Genomic DNA, 20,151 nt, shown 5'->3' on the forward strand with positions numbered 1-20,151 from the left:
ATTCACTCCCAGCGCAGATGTGAATCTTTAAAAGCATTACAAATATAGAATTTTTCATTGGAAAACAAGGCAAAGTTTTTTTGCAAAAGCAGCTGGGCACTGTAGTTTTTAACAAATAGCACTCAAACAGAAGTTAACAGTGAATTTGCCAGGGACTATTTTCAGCTGTGGAATGATACACATTTCCCAATAAAGGAATATCTTATCTTATCTTGCTCTACTGAATATTTACAGTGTACAGTATGCATAATTGATGTAAAATAATCTCCAGTGCCCATGTTCATCACCCAGTGCAACAGTTCAGCTCATTGGCGTGTTTCTCGACAACAGTGGAGCTCTGTGGCTCAGATGATTAAGATATATCAGACGAAACTTACTGGTAGGATTAAATGAGTGTTGGTTTTGGTCCTTTCAAGGAATTTCTTGACAGTAAGGAAAACTGCAGAATATCATCAGTCTGGCGGTTTGGGTATGCATTCTGCCTTGAAGCAAGAAGTTTTGTTTTTTTTCAGTATTATTAGCATTACCTGTAGTTGTGCATGTGATTTGTATGCTGTACTGTCAGTTGTAGTCATTTCAAGAAGTTTTTCCTCTGTAATGACTGATCCACGTTATAAATCCTGCAGTAAATCTCATTCCGTGTTTTTTTTGTGTGTAGACAGTAGACGTATAGCATCGTATACGTTCCTACTGCACATATGTGTGTACTCAATTATGTCTTCTGTGTGCAAAATGTTCAGTCCTACATCCTGCAGTTTCCTCACATTTCTCTCCTGTTGTTTTCCTTCGTTTCCCATCCTTTCCTTTCCCATCCTTTCTTTCTTTCTGTCCGTCTGGCTGTCGCTGTCTCTCACTCCTCTCTTGATGACTCTCCTCCCTAACCATCGTCAGGCCAAAGTTCGCGAGCTGGAGGAAAAATGTCGGACTCAGAGTGAGCAGTTCAACCTCCTGTCGAAAGAGCTGGAGAAGTTCCGGCTCCAGGCTGGGAAGTTTGATATTCTCAGCACTGAGCCCTTAACTTTATGTGAATCTCCTGGGTCGCCCAACAAATCCCTCTCACAGCTCCTTAATGGACTGGCTGCCCCCATAGGAAAAGGTATGTGTATTTAAGCATGAAGTATCTTGTTTGCAAAGAAAACGGTACGACTGATTTATTGTCATATTTTCAAGTGGCTGAAAACTCATTTACGACTGGAGTTAATAAAAAAAAAAAAAGAGGCCACAAATTAATTTGGCTTGGTGAAGCCCACTCGTACTAAAGTGATGTGCAATTGAATGAATGTATCATTTCTGCCATGTGAGAGCTGCTGGCAGTAACCCCACAGTGTACATATTAGAGGAGGAGTCATTTCCCTCACAATGAGGGGCAAAAAAAATCTGAGAGGCCTCTGACTTAAACTGCAGTAAACACAAACTGTTAATGAAATAATCAATCACAGTGACAAATAGCCTCCAGCTGACAAAACTTGCTCTCTGTTTGTTTTTCACTTGTTTCTGTGAATACACAAATGCTTCACTAATTACAGTAGTGTGTTTTATTCTTGCTATGAATTACATACTATTGGAAACCAATACAGTGCTTAACCGACACCTGCTTAGCAAAAATATTGGATGACTACACATGGATGCCAGTGCCTTTATACAATGTTTAGTTACTGGGTTCAGTTTTCTGTAGCTCTCCGTCTCTCTTTCTCTGAAGTGGATATAAATGGTAGTTTAATTAATGAACTCTTTTGGAATCTCAATTTTTGTCCCAACTTTGATATCAGTCCAGTTATACTGTGATGACAGAAGTTCTGTTGATTCCACAGGCAATGAGGCTCCAACAAGCAGATCTTTGATATCTGAGTTCATTCGGCCGCTCCAGATGAGTGGAGACAAGCCCGAGCTCCTCTCCGTCAAGCCGACATTCCTCACTCGCAGTCGAACCCGCAGCCCAGCACGGGCTTTCCTCTCGGAGGTAGCCGTTTTTTTCTTTACAGCTTGTTTTTCCATATACACTTTGCATGACAACTATAGAAGTAATGGAGTCTGATAAACTTCAAGCTACACATGACAAAGGCTGAAATAGAGAAGAAGCCCTGAAAATGTAGATGCTTTATTCTGCCCTGTTTTTCTAAATGAAATCCCGCTACTGTCAGCAAGAGACAATATCAAGCCTAAGAGTGTCTTTTAATTTAAGTTGTTTTTGAGCTGAACAAGAGAAAATCCACACAGCAGGGATGCAGGGGGCTGACTATTTGGGATTATCAAAATGTTTTTACTGCACAGGAACTAAAGAAATATCATGTGTATTGTGTGCTTTTTAAAAAAAAACAACTAGTTAGCAGGGGACATGATCAACTATAAAGGAAGACGTATCCACTTTTTGGGAGGACAGACAGCTGAATTAACACTTTGTTTCTGAACATCTTGTTGATATTTCTTTTTATACAAAACATTCAAATGAGTTTATCGACCTTTTCCCCTGTAAGATGCAAAATAATTTTAACTGAGAAAGCCAGTCTAGTTGTCTGAGTATGGTGAAACACAAAGAAACAGGATTATTTGTGTCTGTATTTGCCTTCTCTAGATGGACAAAGAGCTCAGCTCAACTACCAGGTCCAAACTGAGGTTCACAGGGAAGGTTCGTCTGTGTATTGCTCGGTACAGGTATGTGTACACAGCACACAATCACTCAGTCATGCACTACACACAGTGTATCTTGTTTCATTTGAAACACTGAACACAGGCAAAAAATGCAAAGGCTTGCTGGTATTTGTAATGATGTTAGTGCGAGATGAAACCATTATTTTTTTCCAAGAAGTTGTTTTAAGTCCTTATAGTGCTTTAATGTTGGAAATAATTTTAGTGGTTTCAGTGGATTTTTAGAGTACACCCCCAATCCAAAGCGAAACAGTTGGACGTCCTTAGAGAGGGTGATGATTAGCAAGAGAAATCCTTTGCGTATCTTTTTACAGTAAACTGAGCTGGCTGCTCAGCGTAGACAAGTTATGGACAAATCTTGCAGAGATTATTTGCTTTCTCTCACTGAGCTTTAGGCTGTGGTCTTAAAGATGATTCAGTGTTTCTATCTCTAAAGAAAATTACCTGTCAGCACAAAAAATAATTGGAATCCTCAGAGCACAAATATGTGAAGCAGGACCAGAGCTTTCAACCCACACTGTGTTAGTGAAAAACAAAGGCAGCAGAGGCCTCGTTTCTAGACACTGACCAGTCAGTGCAGCTCTGAACCTTCATGTGTTTTGGACACAGAAGGAGTTAAGTGTCACTTCCTGTGTCCACTATGAACCCCCATTGATCATGTGTTATGTTCCAATATATCAAGAAAATTTCATGTAGATCAAATGATCATTATTACTTAAGTCAATAGGTGACGCAATGACTATGACTCCAAGGTGGCATGTAGATGTCTGCAGTTCAGCAGAGAGTAAGAGAAGTCTGAGGATGTAACGTGTCTACCTAATTTTATACATTAAAGTGAAATATACTTCAAGGGCTAGTCTGTTGACATTTTTGAAGGGGATGCGCTATTGAGCCCCTAAACCCCAGGAACCACATCAGATTAACACATTTCAGCCCTTTTGAGTTAGGTGCCCAATTTGGTGAGTTTACCCCCATAAATGTAAAAAAAAAACCCCACTTAAAATTCAAAATGGCTTACTTTCTGTTGGTCATAAGGTATGGCGCCAAGAGGCTTTGTTGCCATGATACAAGTGCGTAACAAATTTGGTTTATTTAAGTGAAACTTAATGCGGACGCTTCAATTTAAGGGCCGCTATTGATCCAAGAAAAATAAAATTTTTTCACAACAGAATTTTTACAACTGCTAATGCATTTGCAAAGTTTCATAACTTTTTAAACACCTTTAGTGACTCAAAAATGCAATTTGGGAAAATAATAATTCCTTGCGTGAAATGAAAAATACAAACAAAAAAACGCTGGTGGAGAGTAAAAAATACCATCGTAAAATATAACAATGTTTAACTTTTGTAATGTTTATGTTTTTTGCTGTAGTTACAATCCTTATGATGGGCCTAACGAGCATCCTGAGGCAGAGCTCCCCCTGGTGGCTGGGAAGTACCTCTACGTTTACGGGACAATGGACGAGGATGGCTTTTACGAAGGTCCGCCCTGTGTTTGGTATTGTTTAATCTTTTGTCCTTAATAACACCACAATACCAACTATCTCCTTTTGGTTTTGCAGGAGAGCTGCTGGATGGACAGCGGGGACTGGTCCCATCTAATTTTGTGGATTTTGTTCAAGATGAGGAGACACCGTCTGTCCAACACAGGGACACAGTAGCTAAAGAACCTGGCTACCTCAACCACAGTAGCCTGGGGCATCAGAGACTGGGGGTCGGCACAGGAACAGGAACACGCATAAGCAGCCTCCTGTCTGACAGTAAGCTGGACCGTATAAGCACCAGCAGCTTGGGCATGGATCTCCTGGGCTCCTCCAGTAACGGGACAGGAACCTTGGATGTCAGCATTGACGAGGTTGGTGAAGACATTGTGCCTTATCCCCGCCGCATCAACTTGATTAAACAACTTGCCAAGAGTGTGATTATTGGCTGGGATCCTCCTGTGGTCCCACCGGGCTGGGGCTCCATCAGTGGCTACAATGTCTTGGTGGATAAGGAGATACGTATGAGTGTCCCCTACGGGGGCAGGACAAAGTCTCTTATTGAAAAGCTCAATCTGGCCACCAACACCTACCGCATCTCAGTGCAGAGCATCACAGACCGTGGCCCGTCGGATGAGCTCCGGTGCACTCTGCTCGTGGGAAAGGATGTAGTGGTGGCACCGTACTACCTGCGGGTGGACAACATCACGCAGGTCTCCGCTGAGCTCTCTTGGATGCCCAGCAACAGCAACTACAGTCACACCATCTTCCTCAACGGTGCAGAGTACGACATGGTCAAGGCGGGGGGCTACAAATACAAGTTCTTCAACTTGAAGCCCATGACAGTTTACAAGGTGAAGGTTGTGGCGCAGCCGCATCAGGTGCCTTGGCAGCTTCCGATGGATCAAAGGGAGAAAAGGGAAATCTCTGTGGAGTTCTGCACTCAGCCTGCAGGTCAGCCTCCCAAACATTTCTCACATTAACACTTTCATCTCTTCAGGTGACAGTCACAGCGAAGCAGAGATGCTTTTTTCTGTGGTGTATGCTTGTATTGCCACAGCTAGACCCATTGGGATGTTTTTAGCCACACTGCAATGGGTCTAGGGATGGCAATGTCAACTTGGTTGGGCGGTCGGTTCACTACTTTGGTCTAGACCGAAGTATTGCCATGATATTTGGCACAGATATCCATGGTGCTCAGAAAAGGTATCCTAAGGACTGGGGATCCCCTTGCTTTTCCTCCAGGGCGTCCTGTGAGGTGGGCATTTGTAGTTTGGAGTGAATTATCCCAAGAAGTGTTGAATGGATTACCACGAAATGTTGAGGTTTATGACTGATTCCTGCCAAACTAACACCAATCTCTCAGCCTTAGCAGTATTTTTGTTTAGTGCTGGTAAGCAAATGTTAGCAAGCATCACCCTAAACAAAGATGGTGAACACAGTCAGCATTATATCTGCTTAACATCAGCATGTTAGCATTTAGCTCAAAATAGTGCCAAACCTAAATATTGTTGTACTGCTGTAGCTGATTTTAGTTGTGCTAAAATTAAACCAAAACCTGCTGATTGAGATGAATTTCGTAGCAAATAGTTGCTTATTTATACATTCGGCAGACAGAGAGAGACATTTAGAGGCATGTTCTTGGCCATCTGGCAAAAGTAATCCAGCATTTTCTCCCTTTTTGGTTTCTGTTTGCGCTCTTACTACATAAATATCTGGCTCTGTAGCTGCAAAAGTTAGCAGGTAGCATACAGTGAGTTTATCAAACCTTTTTCATTGAAAACAAGTGCTGACCAGGGCTAGAGACGAGGTTGATGAGAGCCGTCGTCACACTGAACCAAGTTTTGTGAGTCTATGCAAATGCAGTTACTTTATAGGTTTTGTATAAAAAGTGTATTTATGATAAAGGGAAAACACTGTTCGCCTGTTCTCCCCAATCTGATTAATGTTCTTGTAGTCTAATATTCTGCTTTGTTTCAAAGTCATCTGATATTTCACAATGAAAGCCATCTGATAATTTACATCCAACAGAGCAATCTATTTATTTACTCAGCCACACGCTTTGAACCCTTTACATTTATAAAGCTGACAAACATCTCAGCCATTTTCATTTTTCCCCAGCCACTGTTAGATTGCCCTCAAGGATTTGTGTGTGTGCTACTGCGATAAGAAACATGCATGGCAGAAAAAAAGAGGGAAAAAAAGCAGTGTAATGAGAAAACATTGGAAAAAGCATCCACTGAATGAAGCTACATAGCACTGGAAACAAGAGTCTCTCCAAGCCAAATTAGTGTAAATAGCGAGCGTGGATCTCTGGGATTTCTTCTCCCATGAGGCTCGTTGATGCTTTGCTGTTGCCAGCATTGCTTAGGTCTCGCAGCCTGACTGTCTTGCCACGGGAAATCTTTTAAAGTGAGAATGTAATAAGATGTGATTCTCTCCACAGCCAGCTACATTTATGGCACCGTTTTAGTGCGTGTGAACTAATGGGCCCGGTGTAGTTAGCCAGTTGTGGGCGCAGATAAAATACAGTTCAGACGTGTCATATTGTTGCTCAGGGGGATGGGATTGTGATTATTTAGCCTCTTATTTAATGTGGGAAGGAGCCCAAAACTCCCATTGTTAAGGTATCAGGATAAGATGAAAGCAGTCCAGAGAATGAGAGACAAATAAACCATAATTATGAAGTCAAGTGATGAATAGATAAAAGGGTGAAAGGGAGAGAACAAAGGGAGGACACAGAGGGTGTGAGTAAGAAAGAGGGGAGGACAGACAGAGTGTGAGGCTGAAGTTTGAATTGACACTTTCTGTTGGCAGCTGATGAGCTAACATGCTGAGAGTTCATTAAATAATCTATCCATTGAACATGTTAATTAGAGGCGTCTGAAATACTCTCAGTATCGGTGGCGGACATCGGTGTTGTCAATAAAGAGGAAAGTGTCTGGAGGAACTATATTAGTCTTTCACACTCAGCATGTGCTTTTCAAACAAGTGACTTCATTAGCTCTTGATGCAACATTTTTATTAATGGTGGTGACACGGAGCAGCCTCCAGTTCCCTGCCTGGAAGTCAGTATCCACCATTTGTGTCCAGTATTAGTGAAAGTGTCTCCAGTGAAATATTCTAAATATTGTTTATGACCGACGCGGTTTAAAAATGACAAGAGGAAATGAAATCTCCAAAGGGCCACTTCAGCAGTTCCAAGACTGTGTGTGTTGTCTGCTGACAGTCAGCTTAGAAATGTGGTTAAGATTGCATTGATGTAGATTCTCGGACACACACACACACACACACACACACACACACACACACACACACACACACACACACACACAGCTGCACGTTGCAGCTCGGAGATACTGCTGACTGCATCTGCTCACTCTCTCTCACTGTGTGACTGCAGGGGAGCAGCAGCACTGCACAGATGGGTATGTTGTTTATAATGGAGTAGTGGAAACAGCCCATTTTAGTGATGGTCCGAGTATTGTCAGCGAGAATCTGGCAACAGGATATTGTTGTGCATACGTTGCTGACAAAGTTTTCCAACCAATGTAAGACCTACACCTGATTCGAATATGAATAACTCTTGGGATACACACCATGCACCTGCACCAAGATGAGCATAAATGTAACAAAATCAGTGTATCACAGCACATCCCACAGAAATTGAAAATGCTTTTAGAATCATTTAGAATTTAGGACACATTATGTTTCTAATGCAGTTCTTGGCAATGCCATGAGGTTAGGCCGAATACATTACTGAGAATGTGAGACATATAATACAGTTCCCCCACAATGAGAATATCCTTATTTCATCCCACTGTGAAATGGATGTGAGAAGTCCATATTACTGAGGTCAGCACATTCTTTTTTGATCAAATAGGCAGAAATGGTTCTGCAGCTGTTGAGCTGTCTTTTTTTCTCTCCTTATCCAGTGTGTGTGTTGTGCTCCCCAGGGCCCCCTCTCCCTCCCCAGGAGGTGCAGGTCCAGTGTAGTCAGACGCCCGGGGTCCTGCAGGTCAGATGGAAGCCGCCCCCTCTGACATCTTCAGGAACCTCCAACGGAGCCAGTGTGATTGGCTACGCCGTGTGCACAAAGGGACAAAAGGTACCAAATGTCAGAACAAGTATTTTTTATTTTTTTGCCTTACATGCTCCAGAAAATAGCCTTTGCCTTCCTCAGTAGTGACTTCCATGAGCAGTGCTCTATTGCCATCTCCTGGAGAAATGATATAATGCTGATGTCCAGCCCCTAGAGACAAGCGTTACTTAAGACAGAACACTAAAGCAGAGAGCTTTAACAGGCTCCATGGTGCTGCATCACTATAGCATCCCTTTTCCACAGGGAGCTTTTGAGTGTGTGTGTGTGTGTGTGTGTACAAATGTGTCAACCACAATCAGGTCCAGTTGTAAAGCAGAATCAGCATGCTGGACAGAGGGAGGGAAAAAAGTGACCATTTTACAAAAGGCCTGAAGTGGATGCTACAGTTAAAATTGAATCATGGTCAGTTTATTGTGCTCAAGCTCCAACATCCACAAATCTGTGTGTAATGATATTTCTAAATATTCGGTATTTATTTCCAGCAACAGATAAGAGAGCTACATATGCATGTAGAAATGTTTGCATGATGGTAGTGTTGCACAGTAAGTACTTTTGCATGCTGACATTCTGAATTGCCCTTTGGTAAGGACTCTCTGGTTCCTTTGTGAATGCAGATAGCAGAGGTCTTATACCCCACAGCAGACTATGTGACCGTGGAGTTAAACAGGATTCAGTGTCTGGAGGCCAGGGAAGTCATTGTAAGGACGTTATCGACACAAGGAGAGTCCCAGGATTCGCCTGTGGCCGTCATCCCGCACAATCTCTTGGGCTCTCCGCGCCTCTCCCACCGAACCACTGCGCCTCCCCACGCTATCTCCCACCCGCAGTCCCATCCAGTGCACTCACAAACCCACCCTCCTTACCCATCAACATACCCCCCGAATCACCCTCAGCCCCAGGTGCAGCCACTGCCTCAAGCCCAGCCCCACACACTGCCCCACGCACAGCCGCACTCGCAGCCCATCTGCCACCCCCCTCCTCACCCCTCATCCCAGCCTCATTTCCAGCGTCACCCCATGCCCAAGTCCAAACCGCTAGTAAGTGCCAGAGAGCCAGAAACCAAAGAGCACGAGGTGGGCCTGCGCTCAGCCCAGCCCTGGGAGCGATCTCCCTCTCCGCTGCCTCCCATGCGCGGACCCAACCTGGAGCCGCCGCACTTCCAGCCACGGCGATCGCCCTCTCCTCAGAGGATCCTGCCGCAGCCTCAGGGAGTCCCCATCCCCAACACCATCGCGAAGGCCATGGCTAGGGAAGCTGCCCAGAGAGTGTTTGCTGAGGGCAACCGGGTGTGTGGGAATTTTAATTATTAAGTATTCATCTCAGCATGTGATAAAATCTAATAATGAAGCCTAGAAATCAGATTTTTTCATTATGCTAAGGGTAATATCTGTCAGGAAAACTTCACCTGTTTCTGAAATATTACACTATATTATTTGGATCATTTGTCTTTCTAAGTGTCTCACATTTCTCTTATCAGGTTGAGAAAAGGAATATCTTCAGTGAGCGAGGTAACGCCTTGCATCCACTCAACTCTGATGAGGATGAGGATGGTTACGACTCTCCTCATGCGAGGAGGAGAGGAGCCTCGGTGGATGAATTCCTCAGAGGCTCAGAGTTGGGCAGACAGGTACAGTACTCAAACTCAAACACACCAGGCTGTGCTCGGCCAATCAATGAGCGAGCATCACTTGTTTCTAGGCAGCTCGTGGAATCAGCCACTTACGTGTGGACAAAATCAAATGAAATCCAATCAAATCACTCCTCTTTAAAACAAATCAGATTGAATGCATATTTATGCATCAATAGAAGAGACAGTGTTTTCAAGAATCTTGTGTAGTTTATATATTTTATAAACATTTGCATAAATCAGTGGACTTGAGCATATTGTGTATCGACTTTGAAAGCTAAAGGAATTCTTCTATGTACTGGTCAGCCAATTGGAGATTTTCACTGATAGTTTTGCATTGGTGCTACCCAGTCAGTGCTGTGGTGTTCTGAGTTTCTGTACACGCTCCTTCCTCTCTTTGACAAGTGTGACCATGTGTGACCACCACAGATGTCAACAAAACCAAAAAGATAAGAACATGAAATTAGGGAACTGGTTATCTCTACCTAATATGCTTCCTTTCAATTTCCTCTTGACTGCCCACAGCACCATCATCAACACTACAGCCACAGCGAGGAGTACCACACAGAGAGCAGCCGGGGTTCTGACCTGTCCGACATAATGGAGGAGGATGAGGAAGATCTTTACTCCGAGATGCAGCTGGAGGAGGGCCGCAGGCGCAGTATCAACTCTCACAACACTCTTAAGGTACATATTGCACCCCTCCAGTCTGTAGTGGCCACGTGAGGACAGAGGAGGGTGGGGACGACAGAGGTTTAGGGAGGGAGGGTCTTGCGACTAGCAGAGGGACCTACTCCGTCACAGGCTCCACTACCAGGCCCGCCGTGGCTTTGCCTGGCTGAGCTTCCCCGCCTTGCGTTAGTCGAATCAGCCTCCCCACCCCAGCCTGCTCCTCCACCCCCGCCAGCGCTGCTTTATTCATTCAAGGCTGAGCTCATGGGAATGGCTGCGTCTGCCTAACTATGCAGCATGCGAGAGGGGAAGGCTGTAAACTAAAGGCGTAAATGTTTTTTCATGGTTTGCATTGCATTGTGATGCTCTTTACACTGCGCCGAAGGAGTGTTACGAGTGTTCAAGTCAAATGGTAGAATGTGTTACTGCAGTGCATACTTTAACGTAGGGCACTATATCAAAGGGTCGTGGCATATGAAGTGCATATGGGAATCTCATTTAAGTGAGTACTTAAATGGAAATATTCACTTTTGTTTGTCTGTCATGTTGTAATGTTTGATTTTTCTATTGTCAATGTAGATGTTAACATTGTCGGCACATGATCCTGTCTTCATTTGGTCTGTCAGTGGGGTTCTGTGGATGCAAAGCCAATCTGCCATCATGCTAAAAGAGTGAGAGGTACTGTGGTGGCAGATTGTGTTGCATTCTAGTAAAATTGCTATTGGAAGTCGATACAAAATCGCTGCAAATTTGATTAGACTGTACCCATTTTTGTCCAGTTAAACCTGTACAGTAATGTGATGTAAATGAGGTATTCATTGGTGTATTTACTCTTTAAATACACCAATGCCGCATCTCCTTTTTGTCATCGCCATCTCCTGTTGCACATTATCTGTCCCCCTTACATTTCTGTAAAGAATTACTCTAAAACATGTGCAGTAATTATATAAAATGAATTAGATATTGTTAAGAGAATAGTTAAAGATGAACTGTCAGATCTGCTTGTGCTGTTGTTTTCTGTGAACACATCGAGGGAAGTTCTGTATGTCTCACTACATTGTTGCTGAATAAGTGTCCTGATACGGTGTGTCCATAGCAGCTCGTCCTTCTACTCACTCAAGCTTCATTGTTCATTTTCGGCTTTTTTAAAAGATGTATTTACTCAGTTCATTCACATTGATGTTTTCCTGTATCCCACTCCCGTGGCACTAACGAAGCCCGTCACTGACTTTTTGTTCGGCTATTTCTAATTTCCCACAAGCCAGATTCTCTTTTCCGCATTTAACCTCCGTGCCCACACTCAGTTTATTAGTTATCACTCCATATTTGAGCCTTCACAGATTCCTGTTCAGAGCATGCCATTTTCTCCTCACGGAATGAGACTGCATGTCTTACTACATTGCCACAAATAACTAATTCTGTCTTTATTTTGTCTTTCCCCCCCATCTGTTCTATTCACATACTGTGTTGTTTCCTGCCTGTTCTAAAACCTTCGAAAAAACGTTTCAACCCCCCCTCAAAAAAAATCTAAACTGAACCTTTTGAATTGAACTGATTCTAACTGAACTGTGAAATTGTGGAACTTTGCCTCCTGGTCGTGGCTGAAGGCATATTACAAGCGTCAGGACTTAGCTGAGGAAAGAGACTGCTGGGACCTCCAGAGGGAGGTGGTGAAGCAGAGGTCGCTCCGCAGCAAGCGTCTCCACAGCATCCCCGAGGTGGCTGAGGAAGAGTCAGACAGCGTGGACAGCATGGGCCAACGCCTGTGCTTCGAAGATGGGGGGCGGCCGGGAACGCCGCACGCTCAGAGGAGGATGTACCCCCAGGACCCCCACATGCATAACCATCTCACCCCCAGCAAAAACTCCCGCCACCTGCAGCGCCAGCGCTCATCCCCTCGCTTCACTGACAGCCGCTACTGTTACAACGCAGACGACCGCAGCTTGGGACGACCCAACCGTCAGAACACCAAGAGTCCTGACAGTGGTTTAGACTGCGGCAGTGAGGAAGAGGGCTCTTTAGGCCGAGGTCATCGGGGGTACTATACTCATGGCAGCCCCTTGCGGGGTCCAGTGCACATCATCCACTGTGAGGGCCCCGTAGAAAGGCGGGCGCTGGCCATGGGCCGCAAAAGAACTCTGACCCGCCAGTGCAGCGTGGAGGAGGAGTTCTCCGACATCCCAGCGACCGTCAAGTCGGTACACACCGGTGACTTTAGGAACAGGGAGCACTTTGGGCCCGGTCGGGAGGCTGGGCCGCGAAACTACTCCAGGGAAGGGGCCCTGAGCGAGGGCAGGCTGAACGAGCTGGACAGGGTCTATTACAGCCCCCACAGGGAGGCTAGGGCCCAGTCTTTGTCCAGGCTCAACCGGGACCAGCCGCTGGTGTGTGATTCAGACTTTCTGCTGTCCTTTCCATCAGCAAGCTGCAGCCATTCTCTTTTCTTAATGTTGTCTGTTTTTCTTTATGATTACCCCCCCTTTCTTTATTTGGCATTTTGTTTTTCATTTATGTGACGAGTTATCACATGTTCATGGTTGGTCTGATTTGATGTTTTATTTTGTGTGAATTACTTTGCTTGTACTCAGAATGTCAGGTGGATTTTAAAGTAAAGCTTTCAATTACCTAAAGGCCATTTAACTACGTTTTGATTTCTCATGTCTTTGAGGGGAAAGGTTCCATTTAAAGGAAAGTCTGTGCAGTGCATGAGGATGTGCTGCTCCCGTCCTCTCCTCTCCTCTCCTCTCCTCTCCTCCCCCGCCCCTACCTTCTCTCTGCCAGCTGGCGGCTTCATTCGTTGCTCTCCATGTCTTGCCCTGTAGAGCTGCAGCCGTATCGCTCCACTTTGTGCTTGGAGCTTTATTTCAGCATCCTCATTGCTTCACATGCAAAATAAGGCCAGATCAGGACTTTTGTAACCTGCGGTGATTCATCCAGTCTTCAACCCATACGCTTCATCTCTTGCTTGTCTCTTTCACTTGTTTCAGCAAAAACAATTCTCTTGTTCATCATCATCATTTTTCGTATATTAAATGTTTTGATTGTTGTAATGCAAAGCCTCAGGCTGAAGCTATAATGGCTTTGCTCATCTAACCACATCTTTATCCATTCTCGATAACACTCACCCTCCTCTTTTACTCCTCTCATCCATTCTCCCTCTCTGTTCTGTACTCATCGTCTCTTTGCAGTCATTTGCTTACTTTTCTCATCAAGGAGCTGACATGCACAGAACAAAACAAACCAAACAAATGGTCTTTAGCTAAACATTTGACCCTTCCTAACCCCCAGTCCATGTTGTTGTTTTGGGGTTGATTTGATTTAGTTGTTTTGATGGTTTGTTGGGTTTCTTAATTTTTTGTATGGATTTTTTTTTTTTTTACTATTATTTTGTCTCCCTAAGGACAAATGGAAGCCACATCATTTGCTCTTATGGGTTTTCAGTTGTTTTAACAGGATTGTGGGATTCTTTTATATGATTTTAAATGTTTACTTATCTTCGTAGTGGAGGCAGTTTGCTGTTCTAACCTCTTTCGTTTTGTTTTTCACTCTAAAGATCATTGGGAACTCACCATCACATGGAAACGCTGATCGCCTGGACCACTCAGGGAGGAGGCTGGTTCACATCGGCACCCCTCCTCAGCAACGGCCCATCCCATCCATTGGTTAGTGAGGTCACCACATGAGGAGACGCCTCATCTCCACCTGCAGGGCCACTGATGTTTGTGCTATTTATACCATGTGTTTTCCTTACCCATGTGAGCGGAGCTGTACATTTCTCCCATAGAGCTTAAACAACCATGTAGACCCTTATTTTGTTGTAGCTCTCCATCCTCACAAGCTGGATTCGCCAAATGTTCACACGCAGTTTTGCAGGAAAGTTATCCCAGATACACTCCCTATGCTTGTGTTTACTGTGGGTTAACATGTTTACATGGCCACCCAATCTGACCCCCCCCCCTCCCCTCCCCTCCCCGCAACAGTGCAAGCATTGCTGTTTTACACCCAGTGACTCCAGAGTGAAATCTGTTGCCTTGTACACCCCACCACCACAGGGCAACCTCATCATCCTACTGTCTCAGCATGAGTGAATGGGCCATGGGGTAGAGCAGAGTGTGTGTGCGGGGGATCTCTGACCGTAACGCTGTGATTGGTGTCTTCTGTAGAGATCACCATGGACAGTAACAGTGAGGGGAGTGAGGGGAACCCCTCACCCGTCAAGGACGATGTTTACTATGGCAGTGTAGCTCGGCGCAGGATATGGCGATCTATGTCCTCAGAGGATCAATATGGTATGTGGTGCAGCTTCTCTCCAGGATGACAATTCACCTTGACAAGGTCAGAAAAGGCCAAGAATCGTTCTTGAGCACATGCAGTGATAACATGGTGGTCTGTGTTCTGTGCTGGACAGTTAGTTGCTTTGTTTAGTTTAGCTTAGCTTAGCTGAATAAAGCTGACGGGGGAAGACAAGACTGGCCACTTTTCCCGTTGCTGGAGAATGAAAATCCCTTCCCTGTATGTACTCCCACACCCTCAATCCCAAGAAACCCCAACTCACTCACTCTTCCCTTTCACCCTCCATATCCAGGCCTCTCTCCAAGCCCCACCACAACCTAGCCCCACCCTCCTTTTCCTCAGCTTCCGCGCCTCCTCCTCTTTTCCTTCTCCTCACGCCTTCATGAGCCAGCAGCCCGTTTCCTTTGTCATTTTTGCATGACCCGTTCACAAAACAGTGAGAAGGAAAGACACATTGCTGGATGAGTTGGTGCAGTCTTGCCTTGGTGATACTGCTCGGTTGCACATTCATTACCTCTGCTGCTATCAACACCAAACACGTTTCTCACCGTTGAAGCACATTCTACATCTTTCAAAAAGCATATTTGAGTTGCTTAGTTAGTATTGGTTGCAGTATCTGTGAGCCATTATTCAGACTTACAATCTGCCATTGAAACATTTAACATGGTGATCCATGAGAAGCATGGGGAACTGATATCAGGTTCATCCCCTCCCCCCCCCCTCCGCCCCCCCCACTGTCCCTGATATCTGCATTGCCAGGAACTGCTGGGGCATTTGATGTGTTATCTCCCTTAGGAAAGTGCCTCCGTTGCCCTTTTTCGCTGCATTGTTTCCAGATGTGGCCTTACAGCATGACAAGCACATTCGATGTAGGAATGCTCTCCTCATCTTGTCCAATCCTGGGAAAGCATGCATGTCAATCAGCCTCTGTGAGATAAGGCAGTGAAACAGCAATGAACAGTAGTGCAGTGTTACTTGTGTCCTCCTGGTGTGCGCAGTCTTCAGTTTCCCTTGCACCCCAAAAAACTGCTTGACATGTGTTTCCTGTCTGTGCCGTGTTGTAACTGTGTTCTATGATGTTCAGTGACTGTCACGCCAGCAAGCAGAGATGTGTGAACGAAGAACCCTGCTGTGCTACGATTGTACCGAGCCTTTAACTTGTCAAAGCACACTTTTGCTTTTAGTGCGTGAAATACAACAACAAGTGTTTTCAAAGTGAAAGAGATTAAAACCAAAAGTGTAAATTATCGCACTTGACCTCTGGCTCTTTTTTCACACATGCATCTCATCGCCCTCTCCCCTGTCAGCTCTAACAAAGAGACATCTTCTGCTCTCATTGCCTCTACAGCCAGCGTGGCTGTATAAGGCTGGTAGTAGCAGCAGAGGCCTCCTCTATGTTTCAGACGGCTATGGCGGGCGCAGGCACGGGCGGGGACGGCGCTCCCTTGATTACTACGAGGAATCCGAGCCGGAGGAGATGACCCGGGTGTTTGTGGCTCTGTTTGACTATGACCCCATGTCCATGTCTCCCAACCCTGATGCTGCTGATGAGGAGCTGCCATTCAAGGAGGGCCAGATCATCAAGGTGGCGGCTTGATTCTCAGACATAACACCCACAAGTAGAACAGTTATGCTAGATTTCTTAGCTAATTCCTTTAGAATCACACGTTAATGGTAATCCTACCTGCAGGGTCTGCGTGTCTTCCCCTTACACCTTGTTGTTTCGCCCACAGGTATTCGGGAACAAAGACACGGATGGCTTCTACAGGGCAGAAATCCGAGACCGAGTGGGTCTGATCCCCTGTAACATGGTCTCTGAGATCCAGACGGAGGATGACGAGATGATGGTGCAGCTTCTCAAACAGGGTTTCCTGCCGCTCAACACTCCTGTGGAGAAGTTAGGTGAGACCTCATATTCCTGGGACAGGACCAGCTCAGCTTCTTCTTCTTCTTCTTCTTTTTTTTTTTACCTTGCCCTTATACCCTCTGTGTCTATCTGGCCAGCCTAATGTTCGACTGAACTGTCTTTTACTGACACGTTTCTCCTTTCCTCTACTCTCCCCACTTAATTATGTTTTTCTGCTTTCCTGTAAAGTGAACTGTGACCGTTTCAAAGATGGCCGCTCAATAAATCGCAGGTCCAGAAAGTCCAAGAGAGGTCTGTGTCCAGTGAGATGCTCTTCTGCCTCATCTTTACTGCTTCACTTCTCACCATCCTTACTCATCTGTGAAGTGCTTTTAGCTCATTTCCACTATATGTGCTGTCACTAAGCCTGCCCTAACTATGATCATAGTGATAGTTTACCTTGCAAGCCAGATGATCAGATTGCAAAGATTGTTGGACTTCCAAGGCTATTTATCCACATCACCAATTGTCACCATATCCTTCAGTAATGCTTTTCTATCATTCTCACTGATCAGTCTTTTCTTACTTACCTTCTCCTTAGAGAGGAACAGGCGGAGTGGCCGTCAACATTCGATGTCAACACGGAGAATGGTGGCTCTGTATGACTACGACCCACGAGAGAGCTCCCCTAACGTTGACGTAGAGGTACTGTCCTCCTGTGGCTCCACATATCCACTGTGTCTAGACCATCCTCTGCCACCACCATCATGTTAACAAATGCATAGAATAAAAAAATGTTTTGAGGTGCACAGAGATGAAGATATTCTATTTGCAAGTCATTTCAGAATTTAAAGGAGTAGTTAGGCATTTGGGGAAATACGCTTCTTCACTCTGTTCCTGAGCTACATGAGAAGTGATGAGTGAGAATGATGCCACTTTCATCTGTTGGTGGGATATGAAGCTTCAGCCAAAGCTTAGCTTAGCTTAGCACAAAGGCTGGAAGCAGGGGAAACGGTTGATCCGTATTCTAAAGCACACTAATTAAAATGTTGTTGTTTTATCCATACAAAAGCAACAGTGTAAAAATGACAGAGCCGGGCTATCTATTCCTCAGTGCTTCCAGTCTTTACATCAAGCTAAGCTAACCATCCCCTTGCTTTAGCTTCGGATTCGATGGACAGATGTAAAAGTGGAATCGATCCTCTTATCCAGCTGTCAAGGTGATGTTGAAGTATTCCTTTAAGTGTGGTGGAGTGTTCTTCAGGCAATATGTGCATCGGAGAGGGTGAATCAGGAGTTACAGCTAGCACTGTGTAAGTTAGAGGATTGAATATGTTTTGCGTGCTGTTTTTGTTTTGCCGCCCCCACCCCCCCGTTCACTTACTCTCACCTTTCTATTGGCACTGCCACCGACACAGTATGAGGGCAACAGACTGAATGAGGAGGTGAGTGAGGGTGAGGAGGGTTACGGTTCTGTCTGCTCTGTGTGTGTTTCCTCCCCCCGTTTGTTGGAGTGCAAACGAGGAGGCGGGCTTCGGATGACGGGCCGCGGCCCCTTTTGTACCTGGTGGTCATGATTACAGCCCCTCATGCATTGCCTGAGCCAGCATCTATCTCCCCTCCTCGGTTTGGTCTGTGTGTCGACCTGTCTCCTACATACTGTACATACGCTATGTTTGGTTTGTGTGTTCTTGACAATCCCGTAGGAGAGATGTGCCCAGTGTGTTGCAATCCTGTCTTCAAAGTTCAACATTTGATGCATTTACAGTTGCAACAGTCCGTCTGCCGAGACTGAATTGACACTCATATTTAAAGATGCATCACATTGATTTGGAGAAGGAAGCACAGCATTTCAAACTCATCAAACCCCCAATAGATTTGATGTTTTGGAAAGTCTTCGGCACACTTAAACTGCTGTAAACACCAGGGAACATACAGCAGGCCAGATGTATCTCATGGGTCTTTCCTCTTTGACAGGCCGAACTGACTTTCTGTGCCGGTGACGTCATCACAGTTTTTGGTGAAATAGATGAAGATGGCTTTTACTATGTAAGTACTAAACATTTCTATTTCCACGTCTGTTGAGCTTCTGTTTTGGTTTTCTAACTTTTTATAGCACGATGCATCCTGACAGGTGTGATACGGTGCATCGTTCCACGGCTCTGAAGTAAAAGGGTTGTTGATTTACTTTGAGCTCTTCCAGGACAGGATGTGAAATTCTCCCCGTCGAATCATCGGTGCAAAAGATGAGCAAAAGCGTTTAAAAAAAGACAAAAATACAAGCCTGCGCAGGACAGCATTTCTGTTTCTGTTTAGAAACAATCGATTATCAAGGTTGTGGGTCAAGTTTAGAAGAATTTGGTAATTATATAACAATTCTGAAACATATATATATATATATATCAGAAACAAAGTAGAAGTAATTAAAACTGTTGGCAATAACTTCAACCTGAATAAGAAAATACTATTTTAATGTGCCAGTATATTATCCAGGAGACCCATGTTTCTATGTTGAGCAGGATTGAGAATTTCGTTTAAAGAAAACATCTGTCAATAACATCAGTATTGGTGTTAAATTTGCCACTGTTATTACTGTAGACTGATAATGTGCTATTAGAGAATGGACAGATGGACAGGCGGGGGGGTGCGGCGAAGCAAATGGCCAATTGAGTTGTAAAGAGTTGGAGTCCCATTCATTTTTCCCATCGACATTGTCAGGCGATTCCCGTTTAGGGCACTCGTGCAGCTTGGATCAGCATAAAACTGGCAGATCATCAGATTGAGAGCCGCGTTTGCAAATATTTGGTTCATTGATAAAAAAAAAATCACTGGTAAAATCTTGTGTGACGTGCAGTGTTGAGAGAACTAAGAACACAATCTACAGCTTGAATCCATTCCCTTTTGAATTCCCGTCCAAACGTGGGTAAGTGCAGCAGCTCCGTTGCTCCGTTTTGTTCTCAAGTGTTTCTGTCTTAGTGTTATGGATATCGTTTAAAGGACAAATTAAGATGGGAATACATAATGAGGGGGAAAAAAAACAACAACTATTCTGTCCTCAATAGTTCCTCTAATTTCTCAACTCTGTCGCATCTTTAATTTGAAAATCCAGTGTGCCTCCTCGGAGCACGGGGAGAGGCTGCTAAACTACAGTCAAACTACATTTAAAGAGAAATGGAGTCTTACTGTGCTTTTGTTCTCCTCAGGGCGAGCTCAATGGACACAAAGGACTTGTTCCTTCCAACTTTCTAGAAGAAGTGCCTGATGATGTAGAGGTTTTTCTCACTGACTCACCATCTCGATACCCCCAGGACACTCCAGCACGGATAAAGACCAAAAGGGTACATGCTCCTTCGCAGTACTAGCCCTCTGTCATCCATTTACTCTTTTCAGTTCCCTCTATCTCCTTTAGTTTCGTGTCTGTGCGTGTGTGTGTCTCATTGAAGTACAATGGGATTTCTGACTTTGGAGCATTACACTGTAAATAA

The 20,151-nt window shown here is 44.7% G+C and overlaps 1 protein-coding gene across 1 annotated transcript in view; it reads left to right on the forward strand.

The window, feature by feature from the left end:
* rimbp2b (RIMS binding protein 2b) overlaps positions 1-20,151 on the forward strand; it is a 75,689-nt gene that overhangs the window by 52,824 nt on the left and 2,714 nt on the right. The window contains exons 10-28 of the mRNA XM_070834061.1: positions 892-1,096; positions 1,812-1,960; positions 2,573-2,652; positions 4,018-4,127; positions 4,208-5,080; positions 8,083-8,234; positions 8,843-9,514; positions 9,706-9,855; positions 10,381-10,542; positions 12,135-12,911; positions 14,081-14,189; positions 14,691-14,816; positions 16,224-16,405; positions 16,554-16,722; positions 16,916-16,978; positions 17,268-17,371; positions 18,085-18,111; positions 18,644-18,715; positions 19,870-20,004. Coding sequence (XP_070690162.1) covers positions 892-1,096; positions 1,812-1,960; positions 2,573-2,652; positions 4,018-4,127; positions 4,208-5,080; positions 8,083-8,234; positions 8,843-9,514; positions 9,706-9,855; positions 10,381-10,542; positions 12,135-12,911; positions 14,081-14,189; positions 14,691-14,816; positions 16,224-16,405; positions 16,554-16,722; positions 16,916-16,978; positions 17,268-17,371; positions 18,085-18,111; positions 18,644-18,715; positions 19,870-20,004 — 4,317 coding nt within the window. The remainder of the gene's footprint in view (positions 1-891; positions 1,097-1,811; positions 1,961-2,572; positions 2,653-4,017; positions 4,128-4,207; positions 5,081-8,082; positions 8,235-8,842; positions 9,515-9,705; positions 9,856-10,380; positions 10,543-12,134; positions 12,912-14,080; positions 14,190-14,690; positions 14,817-16,223; positions 16,406-16,553; positions 16,723-16,915; positions 16,979-17,267; positions 17,372-18,084; positions 18,112-18,643; positions 18,716-19,869; positions 20,005-20,151) is intronic.

Source organism: Pempheris klunzingeri, chromosome 7 (genome assembly GCF_042242105.1).
Source record: "Pempheris klunzingeri isolate RE-2024b chromosome 7, fPemKlu1.hap1, whole genome shotgun sequence".
Lineage (NCBI taxonomy): Eukaryota > Metazoa > Chordata > Actinopteri > Acropomatiformes > Pempheridae > Pempheris > Pempheris klunzingeri.